Source organism: Ursus maritimus, unplaced genomic scaffold, assembly GCF_017311325.1.
Source record: "Ursus maritimus isolate PB19 unplaced genomic scaffold, ASM1731132v1 scaffold_1, whole genome shotgun sequence".
Classification (NCBI taxonomy): domain Eukaryota; kingdom Metazoa; phylum Chordata; class Mammalia; order Carnivora; family Ursidae; genus Ursus; species Ursus maritimus.
The window spans coordinates 32,178,149-32,190,329 of NW_024423343.1; the positions used below are offsets into that span (position 1 = coordinate 32,178,149).

The 12,181-nt window shown below is 36.4% G+C and overlaps 1 protein-coding gene across 1 annotated transcript in view; it reads right to left on the minus strand.

The window, feature by feature from the left end:
• Positions 1–12,181, minus strand: part of FAM117B (family with sequence similarity 117 member B) — a 74,668-nt gene that overhangs the window by 18,524 nt on the left and 43,963 nt on the right. The window contains exons 3-4 of the mRNA XM_040641890.1: positions 9,577–9,669; positions 8,464–8,577 (exon numbers count right to left, since the gene is read on the minus strand). Coding sequence (XP_040497824.1) covers positions 8,464–8,577; positions 9,577–9,669 — 207 coding nt within the window. The remainder of the gene's footprint in view (positions 1–8,463; positions 8,578–9,576; positions 9,670–12,181) is intronic.

Sequence of the window (12,181 nt, forward strand, 5' to 3'; positions counted from 1 at the left end):
TATCTATAGAAGTTTCTGTAATAAAATTTGTAAGTCTAAATATAAATCAGTATGTGCAAATATAACAGTTATATTAACTGAGAGATCATCTTTAGACAGTGTTGAAAGATTAAAAGTTCTTCACGGTACTAAGGTAAAATCTCTCCTCTCCCTGTCCCTTGGAAACATCAAGAACAAGGATCTGTTTTCTCAACTTTTTGTTTCTTTCTCTTCAAATCAGAGTATTTTTCCAATCAATTAAGGATTTTAATGAGAAGAATCACCATTCTGAAGTTTTATTTTTCCATTTACATTCTCCATGTCTTTACATACATTACAGTTTAAAGATCAAATTCTGCCTGGGGCACCTGGGTGGCTCAGTGGGTTAAGCATCTGCCTTTGGCTCAGGTCATGATCTCAGGGTCCCAGGATTGAGCCCTGAATCGGGCTCCCTGCTCAGCACGGAGTCTGCTTCTCCCTCTCCCTCCCTCCACCCGTTCTCTCTCTCTCTCAAATAAATAAATAAAATCTTAAAAAACAGAACAAGATCAAATTCTGTCTAAAAACTGTGAGTTAGGGGCGCCTGGGTGGTGCAGTCATTAAGCATCTGCCTTCAGCTCAGGGTGTGATCCCGGCGTTCTGGGATCGAGCCCTGCATCAGGCTCTTCTGCTAGGAGCCTGCTTCTTCCTGTCCCACTCCCCCTGCTTGTGTTCCCTCTCTCGCTGGCTGTCTCTGTCAAATAAATAAATAAAATCTTTTTTAAAAATTAAATAAATAAATAAAATAAAAACTGAGAGTTAGCCAACAAAGAAAGAAAAGTCTACCAAAAGGTATGGCCAGTACTGAATCTTCTAAGATCAATCTACGTTACAACTTAAATACCTGTTATCAAACTGTAAGGATAAGACTGTACAACAGGGAGTTAGGAAAGATGGGAAGAATACCCACTGAAGCAGTAGCTGAATAGAGATAAGAAATACAGAGTTAAATGAGGCAAGTAGGATAGAAAAAGATCTGTTCAGCAATTCAGCAGAGATCTAGGAGAGAAATATGTGCCAGAATATAACAAATATGAACCCAACATAACAAAAGGGAGGAGAAAACTGATGTTTGGAATGGTAAAAGAAGAAAAAAAAAATGGAACACATCAGGAAAAAAAAAGCCTTCCTATTCTACGGGCTTTTGAATAGGGGCTTCCGCGTGGCCCTGATCCCTCCTGCCCTGTCACGTAAAATTACTTTCATTTTGGCCTCCAGCAATCACTGTTCTCACCTGGTGTTCATCTCTTAGTTCTAAGCTGCAGCTACACTCTTTAATAAAGGACGTAGCATGGGGCACCTGGGTGGCTCAGTCGTTGAGCCTCTGCCTTTGGCTCAGGGCGTGACCCCAGAGTCCTGGGATCAAGCCCTACACGGGCTCCCTGCTCTGCTGGGAGCCTGCTTCTTCCTCTCCCACTTTCCTTGCTTGTGTTCCCTCTCTCGATGGCTGTCTCTCTCTCTGTCAAATAAATAAAATCTTTAAAAAAAAAAAAAAAGACATAGCAGAAATACCTACTCTTTTGATTTCTAAGTGGTAAAATCTTTAAATATTTAAGAATAGCAATCACATCCCAGACTGGCATATGAAGATTCCAGTGCAGAGCAGCAAATTTCATTTTTAAATTGCAATGCCCCTCATTCCTCAGATGAAAGTTTTTTCCTTTTCTACCTCACTATCCCTTTGCTCTCAAACCCACCTAGGCCACTACAAAACTATAGGGTCCCCAGCCCATATGAAGTAAGAAAATCCTATGGGAGAGCTTTCTTGCCTGAGGCTGTAACAGCCAGCCAGAAAACACCTGCATGATATTTTAATTCTCACCTCTAAATTAATTTATGTGGCTGTGAAGATGCCAGCATCTCCCACTCTTCTGTTACTAACATCTGATTCTAATCCCTAAACAATTCTGAAATGTGTTGGCTATATTTTCTAATGAGAGTATTTCTTGAAATACTCCTTAAAAATATGACATTTTAAGCATCTGAGGGCTTTGTCAATTTTGGAAACCAATGAATGTGAAAGATTCTAAGAAACTTGGCAGCATTTGTTCCTCATCAGAAATAATCCCCTCCTTAATTTCCAGGGAAAGAACCACTCAAAAGAGTATGTGAGAATTATTTTCTAACTGTAATAAATCCATCGTAAGCCCAAGAAAAAGACCTCTTCTTAACTAGTGGTTGTAGACTATACTACTATCAGAAGAGCAATACTGTCGCTTGATTGTTAAGGAATACTAAAGGAATTTCTCCAGTAAAGTAGTCTACATAAAATAAAATACAAACAAAAAATTTTAATAACTTGGAAACCCATCAAGAGAAAAATCAAAGATCCCTCCCCCAAAATACTCAAACTTCTTAACCAAATAATGGAAAATCTGGGGCGCCTGGGTGGCACAGCGGTTAAGCGTCTGCCTTCGGTTCAGGGCGTGATCCTGGCGTTCCGGGATCGAGCCCCACATCAGGCTCCTCCGCTATGAGCCTGCTTCTTCCTCTCCCACTCCCCCTGCCTGTGTTCCCTCTCTCGCTGGCTGTCTCTATCTCTGTCAAATAAATAAATAAAATCTTTAAAAAAAAAAATAATGGAAAATCTATACCTAGAAAAGTAAAAATATAGAAAAAGGTTTAAGCAAGATAGTGGACCCAACTAAATGGCTGAAATTTGGGAAATGCTCTACAGAATGTGAAATGTTAAAAATGTTCCTGAAGCATCTGTAATAACATTTTTCCATGTCAAATACCAAAAAATATATATAAAGAATAAAATATGGTATGATCTCAACAAGAAATGCAAAGAAAAAAAAAAAAACCCAGAAGAAAATGTCTTTAGAGGATGAGACTCTGGATGATTTTTTTCTATTTGATTTAAAAAAAAAAAAACCCTTTATTAAGATATAATTTTTTGGGGCGCCTGGGTGGCACAGCGGTTAAGCGTCTGCCTTCGGCTCAGGGCGTGATCCCAGCGTTATGGGATCGAGCCCCACATCAGGCTCTTCCGCTATGAGCCTGCTTCTTCCTCTCCCACTCCCCCTGCTTGTGTTCCCTCTCTCACTGGCTGTCTCTATCTCTGTCAAATAAATAAATAAAATCTTTAAAAAAAAAAGATATAATTTTTCTATTTGGTATTTTTTGTTTCTAAAATTTCTGTGATAAGCATATAGATATTTTTAATAATAAAAGCTTAGGGCACCCAGCTGGCTCCGTCAGTAAAGCATGCAACACTTGATCTTGCAGTTATGAGTTAGAGCCCCATGCTGGGTGCAGAGATTACTTTAAAAAAAAAAAAAGAATAAAAATAAATAAAAACAAGATAAAATATAGCCCAAAATTTTAAAAAATAAAAGCTTTTAAAAATAAGTTCAATATGAAATTGGCAGAAATGCCTGGCGAAAAACCCAACTGGTTGATTACTTCTTTTATATTAGATCCTACCTCAAACAGCCTAAGACTTACTGAGCAATTATTATGCACCAAGAATTGCATTAAGTGTTTTATAATATTCTATACCATTTAATCCTTAGGACGACACAACAAACAGATATTATAATGCAAAGAAACTGAGGAACTTCAAACAGCAAGTGGCAAGACCCAGATCTAAGCTAAACAGTCTGACCTCAGAGTATCTGTACTCACTCTCTATACTGTTATATGACCCCCCAGTTTACTTTTTGGTTTCTACCATCTATTATTTCCAGACAAATATATTTGTATTTTATGTATTTGTTTTTAATGTTGGTTGGTAGATACTTTTTATAAGAGTTTATTGAAATATAATTCGCAGTATCATACCATTAACCCATTTAAAGTATAAAACTTTTGCTTTTTTAATGATTATTGAACAGAGTTATACAATCATTACAATTAATTTTAGAAGCACACTAAAAAAAAAAAATCCCTCACCCATTAGCAGTCACTCCATTTCCACCCAAGCCTCCCGGCAATAGGTAACTACAAATCTATAATGTGTCTCTTCAGGTTTGCCTATTCTGGACATTTAAGGGGAATCATATGTGTTCGTTTGTGTCTGGCTTCTTTCATTTAGCATAATGTTCTCAAGGTTCCCCCATGCTGCGGCATGCATCAGGACTCCCTTTTCACGACTGGATAATATTCCATTGTATGGATACACTACATTTATCCATTCACCGGTTGATAAACATCTGGGTTGTTTCCAAATTTTATGAACCGTGCTGTTATGAACATTTGTGTATAAGTTTTGGGTTTTTTTAAAGATTTATTTATTTTAAAGATTTTATTTATTTGATAGACAGTGAGACAGAGCACAAGCAGGGGGGAGGGGAAGAGGGAGAAGCAGGCTCCCCACTGAGCAGGGAGCCCCTCGTGGAGCTCAATCCCAGGACCTTGAGACTATGACCTGAGCTGAAGGCAGACGCTTAACTGACTCAGCCAACCAGGCACACCTAAATTTATTTATTTTAGAGAAAGAGAGACAGCATGCATGAACACGGGGTAGGGAAGAGGGAGAGGGAGAGAGAGAGGAATAGGGAGAGAATCTCAAGTGCTGAGCATGGAGCCCAACACTGGGCTCAATCCCATGACCTATGAGATCATGACCTGAGCTGAAACCAAGAGTCAGATGCTCAACCAACTGAGCCACCCAGGCGCTCGTGTGTACAAGGTTTTATGTGAACACGTGTTTTCAATTCTCTTGGGTACATACTTTAGAGAGGAAGTGCTGACTCATATGGTAACCCTATGTTTAGCCTGAGAAACTGCCACACTATTTTCCAAAGTGGCTGCACCACTTTACATTCCTATCAGCAATATATTAAGGGTTCCAATGTCTCCACATCCTAACACTTAGCAGTCTTTTTAATTTTAGCCGTCCTAGTACATATAAAGTAGTATCTCATTGGAATTCTTAACCGCATTTCCCTACTGAACAGGGAATGATGGGGGGCATCTTTTTCACATACTTAGTGGCTAGTTGTACATCTTCTTCAGAGAACTCTCTATTTAGATCCTTTGCTCATTTTTAAATTGGGTTATCTTTTTATTACTGAGCCACAAGAATTCTGTATATATTCTATATACAGGCAAGTGCTTTATCAAATAACATGATTTGTAAATATCTTCTCCTATTTTGTCGGTTATATTTTCACTTTTTTGGTAATGTCCTTTGAAGCATAAAAGTTTTTAATTTGGATAAAATCCAATTTATCTACTTTTCCTTTGTACTTTTGGTGTCATGTCTAACAAACCATTGCCTAATCCAACCCCACATTTATGCCTACGTTTTCATCTAAGAGCATTTAGTATTAGCTCCTACATTTAGATCTTTGATCCATTTTAAGTTACTTTTGTACATGGTGTGAGGCAGGTGGATGTATTTTTTAACTCACGTTTTAAAGGCTAGAATTGGCTACTCTTTCACTCCTATCTCTCCATCATTCCCCTCTCATCAATCATCAGCTAACATAGATTTTAAAAACTCAAACTCTGAAGTCAAAATGCCTGGGTTAATACTAGCTCTGTCTCTTATGACCTAGAACAAGATTCCTAAATTCTCCGGGCCTTAATTTTCTTGTCTGTAAAACAAAGACAGTAACAAGCCCCACCTCAAAAATGAGGATTAAGTGCTAACAATACATCCAAAAGCTGAGTAGAGTGTTTGCCATATTGTAAGCACCTAATAGACTTCAACTATTAATTACTGGTTTTTTTTCCTTTATTTATTTGACAGAGAGAGAGAGCACAAGCAGGGGGAGCAGCAAAGGGAGAGGGAGAAGCAGAGTCCCCGCTGAGCAGGGAGCTCCATGCAGAGCTCAATCCCAGGGCCCTGGGATCATGACCTGAGCTGAAGGCAGATGCTTAACCGACTGAGCCACCCAGGCACCCCTAATTACTGCTTTCTAAATATCATTCAGGTTTGTTCATTCTCTCCAGCACTATAGCTTCTACCTTATTTTAGGCTACGGTCATTTCTTACTTGGATTATAAACCCTATTCTTAAATGGTTTTCCTGCCTCTAATCTTGTCCTCTTCCAAATTCATTTTCTACTCTGAACTCATAATACCACTACTAAAATCAATCCCCTCCATTTAAAAAAATAGTTCTCGGATGCCTCTAGGACAAAGTCCAAACTTCTTAACAAATCAGACATGAAGACTTTTAGGTTTGGCTCTATTTAACTCTCTAGCCTAATCTCTTACTATTATTATCTACCTGGAGCCATGATTTTTTTCGGGGATCCGCTTAGACGCCACTTCTCCGACAAGCCTTTATTGATGGCTCCAGAGCCAGTCCAAGGATAATACCCCTTCTGTATCAGTGTGAACTCTCCCAAACACTACCAACACATTCATTACACTGTGTAATAATATCTTACTTCTATCTGAAACTTGGTGGGGGGCAAGCCCCAATATTTATCACTACATCCCCTAATGAGTACTACAATACGAGCTATATGGTAGATATTTAATAAATGTTGCACGGATGGAGGAATGACCTCAAAAGTATACAATCTCAAAGTGGTACTTTTCTCCACTAGAGAAAGAACAAACTAAAAGAAAACCATACCCGTAACTTCATAATATTTTCATGTTCCACGGTCTGAAAGTTTCAATTAAACATGAATACCAGTGTCACAGCTATCATGATGCACATGTGTTTCATCTCTGGTTGGCTATGAGCACTCAAAAAACTCAAGATGTTTGCCGTATCAAGTGTACAAAACTCAAGTTATATAAATTTATCTTTCAAGTTACTCTATTTTCTAGTCCTTACCTTCTCTGAGAAGAGATGCGTTAGAGTTAAAAATGAACTTTGTGCAAACGCCAATAATGTTATTAAGCAAATTCAACTTATTAGAGGGGGAAAATGGAAATTTTGGTTAATTTTACTACATTCATTGCTAATTTTAATGCAACTTTAAAAAAAATCACTTCAGAAACTTACTAACTCCTAAAACGTATCACTTAATTCAATGAAGTTCAATCTTAACTCCTACTCTACTTGATGATAAAAATATGAGTTTGGAGGGGCGCCTGGGTGGCCAGTTGTTAAGCATCTGCCTTCGGCTCAGGGCGTGATCCTGGCGTTGTGGGATCGAGCCCCGCATCAGGCTCTTCCGCTATGAGCCTGCTTCTTCCTCTCCCACTCCCCCTGCTTGTGTTCCCTCTCTCGCTGGCTGTCTCTCTCTCTGTCAAATAAATAAATAAAATCTTCTAAAAAAAAAATGAGTTTGGAGATAAAAAGTGGCCTTATCTCTTAGAAATACATACAAATTATTAACGGATAAATTAGAGGGAGTAGAAGGTTGGCAAATTCACCTATAAAGCTATCTGAGTGTATAGCTTTTTGAAAGTGAAGGAGTTTGGTTTTTATTTGGTATTCCAATTTTGACAGTTATTAGTCTATTCAAATTGTTTATTTCTTATTTCATCAATTTTACATTTTCTATTTCTCCAAACCTAAATCCAGTTTGTTTAGGTTTTTATTTATTTTTATTTATTTTTTTTTTTTAAAGATTTTATTTATTTATTCGACAGAGACAGAGACAGCCAGTGAGAGAGGGAACACAAGCAGGGGGAGTGGGAGAGGAAGAAACAGGCTCATAGCTGAGGAGCCTGATGTGGGGCTCGATCCCAGAACGCCGGGATCACGCCCTGAGCCGAAGGCAGATGCTCAACCACTGTGCCACCCAGGCGCCCCTTGTTTAGGTTTTTAAATGTATTAGTGTGTACTCACATTTCATAATTAAAATATCTTATAAATGGAAAAAAGCTGTTAAAAACTACAACCAAACTATAAATTTATGAAATCAAATTTGACCCATGTATCAACACTTAAGGGCAAAATTAATTTGAAAAATATATATACCTCTAGTTATACTTTCTCTTGAAAAAAAATCCAAATATACTTGGCTATCAGAAGCTATCAACCTATAAAAGGGATTGGCAAGCTTTTTCTTGCTCTTTTTGCCAAGGATGCCATGCGATTTCAATTCAGTTAAGGAGAAATGCTCCCATGGTGAGCCATCAAGAGCAGTTCATAGGGTTCTATAAAGGAATCAAAGCAGTTAAAAGTTTTCCCCTACTAAAAGATTTTATAAGAGGTATTATGATCCTCAATCTTCAGATGAGGAAATTGAGACTTAGAACAGGTTGTTCATCCAGGATCTGATTCTATAGCCAATGCTTATCTCTCTCTCTATTATTCTGCCTCAATATACTGAATTGATAAAGACAAAAATATGGTAAATCAAAATATGTGATTAGCTATGCCTTCTAAAAGTCAAATCATAGATCATTAAAGGAAAGTATCATTTATCAACTTAGTATTCTGGGACTTTTTTAAATTAAGGTTGATTCAGTATTTAAATATGCTTTTGGACATTTTTATCCTGAAGAGTTACCTATAAAATAACATACCACCAGGAAAACAACAAATCCCTTGTTTGGATTTTGTAGTATTTGTACTCCTACCTGACACTGGTTAATAGCTGCATGGTTGCCATGGAATGGAGACTGCCTTTCTTTATCTCGATGATGTCGACTGCTGTGTTTACTTCTCTGCAATTGCTGGCGTAATTTGGCAATCTGAAAAGGGGAAAAATAAAAAGTGCACCAGTTTTCCAAGCTACATGAAACATAGCCTTGCTTAATAAGAACCAGTAAAATTCACCCTTAATAAATCTTTTGACTTTTAAAACCCTGTCACAAAATCTGATTTACTGTACAAAATTTATATATACACACACACACACACACACACACACACACGTTATATGTGCTCATATGTGTATACTTCTTTTGGAGAGAAACAAAAATTATGTTCCAACACTGTTCAGAGCCTTCAAGCTTCCCAAGTACTTAACCAACGAAGTTTTCAGCACTTAGAATAAAGTACATTATAGCTTTCTCAAAGAATTAAAAAATAATGAAAATTATTCTCATTGTCCTAAAAATGAGTCATTTTATTTGGTTTTTTTAAACACCTAACCTTCAATAGCTCCAAAATTAAACAGTATTTAAAAATCTATTCAAGCCATGAATGCACTCACAGACACAATCTTTACATAACAAATACAATTTCAATCAATATCCTATATTATTTCTTGAATAAATCTTTGTTTTATTTCTGTATTAATGTAAAGTGCAAATATGATAAGCACAGAAAATGGTAATCAGCATAGGACCATAATCAACTTGGTTCTATTGGGTTACTGAATTTCAGAAACACTACCATTATATACAGAAATAATAAATGTGAATTTGTTGTATCATTACACTTTTATACATCTGACACTTAGGTTATGTTAACAGGTATGGACTCTTGTTTAATAAAACAAAAAGACAAAGAAAAACACATAATCTGGTAAGTAATGTGTACATTTCCCCCATTCAAATCTTTATCCAATCAATGTACTATTTTTATGTTATTTTTCTAGTAAACAAAACAACCAAAAAAATAAAAATAAAAACAACACAAAATAAAACAATGGAAACTGACAAATCCTTGTTGCCTATAACTTCAAGGAACTAGCCAAGGAAGGGATCAAACTTCCACACCTAGTTCCTTGGAACCACTTTCCTGACCTCCTTAAGTTGATCTGTACTTCCCCACGACGCTGAACGCTTGTGAGACCCTTTCTTCTTTTCCGAGTATTCTTCGGCCCATGCACTCTCTGTCTATAATGGGAGAAAGAAGGAACGGGTAGGTTTACCATTTAACAATAAATGTATACCACATTTGCAACAAGACGGATGGACGTTTACGGCATTCTGCTCAATCAAGTAAGTCAGGCAGAGAAAGACATGTACCATATGATCTCACACGTGGAATCTAAAAAAACAAACTCAGAGAAACAGAAACCAGATTTGTGGTTATCAGAGGTACTAGAGGGGGAATCGGATGAAGGTGGTCTAAAGGTACAAACCTCCAGTTATAAGATAAATAAGTATCGGGTATGGAATGTATAATACGATGACTATACTTAATAGTGCCGTATGGTACATTTGAAAACTGCTAAGAGAGTAGATCCTAAAAGTTCTCATCACAAGAAAAAAAAATTTTTTTAACAATATGAGGTAAAGGATGTTAACTAAACTCATTGTGGTAAGCATTTCATAATATGTATTCTAAGTCATGCTGTACAAAAGCTTATACAGTGCTGCATATGTCCATTTTATCTCAATAAACCTGAAAAACAGTTCCATTTCTTAAAAAATTATACACTTTTCTATTATACAATACATTCCCATTAAAGAAAATTAAGTACTAGAATATTTAAAATAACACAATGACCCAAAATTCCTCTCACACCAGTTACTTTAATTATAATATTTTAGCCTATTTCCTTCATTTCTATTATTAGTAAATGCTTAGTTATTATTTTTACATAATTGTTAAGTATAGCATTTATTGAGCAAATGCATACAAATAATAGCTAACATTCCTGTGATCTTATTATGTGCCTTATCATGTGCTAGGCACTTTGCTTTATGGAAGTACATTTAAAGATCTTCACTGTATTATCTGATTGAATATATACGAGAAGCTCTACAAGTTCTGCAGATAAGGAAGCTTGATAGTTGCCTAATGTTTCACAGCTAATAAGTGGCAAAGCCAAGATAAAAACCTAAGACTCTGGAGTTCATAATCTTTTTTTTTTTTTTTTAAAGATTTTATTTATTTGACAGAGATAGAGACAGCCAGCGAGAGAGGGAACACAAGCAGGGGGAGTGGGAGAGGAAGAAGCAGGCTCATAGCAGAGGAGCCTGATGTGGGGCTCGGGATCACGCCCTGAACCGAAGGCAGACGCTTAACCGCTGTGCCACCCAGGCGCCCCTGGAGTTCATAATCTTAACGTCTATACTATGTCTAGCCTTGATTTCGATATCTGCAAAATATAGCCTCAAAAATGGTAAATCCTTAGTGGTTCTACAAAATCCAGATTTTAAAGACACTATAGTAGGAGAAAAAAAATTCAAATGAGTTCTTAGTACGTGAAAATATGCTCAATCTCACCCATAAAATAAATCTAAGTTAAAACTTCACCAAGACTGGGCAATTTGATATCATACTCTTTCCTGTGTTGCTGGTGAAGTGTAAATTAGTACAGCCTTTCATGGAAGGGGACTAAGCAATCGCTGTCAAAGTTACAAATGCACATACTGTTTCATTCACCTTCTTTTGTAATTTATCATGCAGATGTACAAAATATGTATCTTTATGCACAAAATGATACAGCATATTACTCCCAGTAACACTATTTTTACAAGTTAAATAAATAATGGTGTGTCTTTACAACAGAATACTTATTAGGCTATAAAAAATAAGGAAATTCACAATAATCTGTGAGATATTAAGTGAAAAAATCAAGGCTCACTATAGTATGTATAGCAACTTCCTATGTAAAGTATCTCTGGAAGAATATACATGGCAAGGAAAGAAACAACAGTGGCTGCCTCATGGGAGGAAGATCCTTCCTTCACTGCATATATTTCTGTACCTCTTAAATTCTGTAGTGTAAGAATGAATGTATAGCCTGTTCAAAACAATACCTCTTTATATACAGATGGGGGGTCGGGGGGAGGACTTTTAAGGGAGAATCTTTCTATATGAATAGGGTAATGTCCTTAAGTAAAAAACAAGGTCTCAGAAGAACATATACACATCACATATAAAATATTCCTTCCAAAAATATAATAACTTGAATTTAATTGTGAAAAAACAGACTCAAGTTGACAATATTCAATAAAAATACTGGTTTATACTCTTAAAAAGTATCAGGGTCAGGAAAGACAAAGAAAAGCTAAGGAACTGTTTCAGATTAAAGGATACTAAAAAAACATAGCATCTAAATGCCATGTCTGCTTCTTGACAGGATCCTGGCTTATAGGAGAAATTACTACAGAGAACATTATTGAAGAAACTTAAAAGCACCGTATCCATGTTAAATCTCCTGGATTTGGTAATTACTTTGGTAATTTTTATTTAAGTCCTTGTTCATATACATGTTTAAATATTTGAAAAGAGTCAGAATGTCTGCAACTTACTAATGATTGGCAAATAGTAACAACAGCAAATATAGTTACACCAAAAAATAAAGAAAAATATAAAAATGTCTACTGGTGAATATAGGTGAAGAGTCTACTGGTGTTTAATCTACTATTCTTGCAATTTTTCTATAAATGAGAC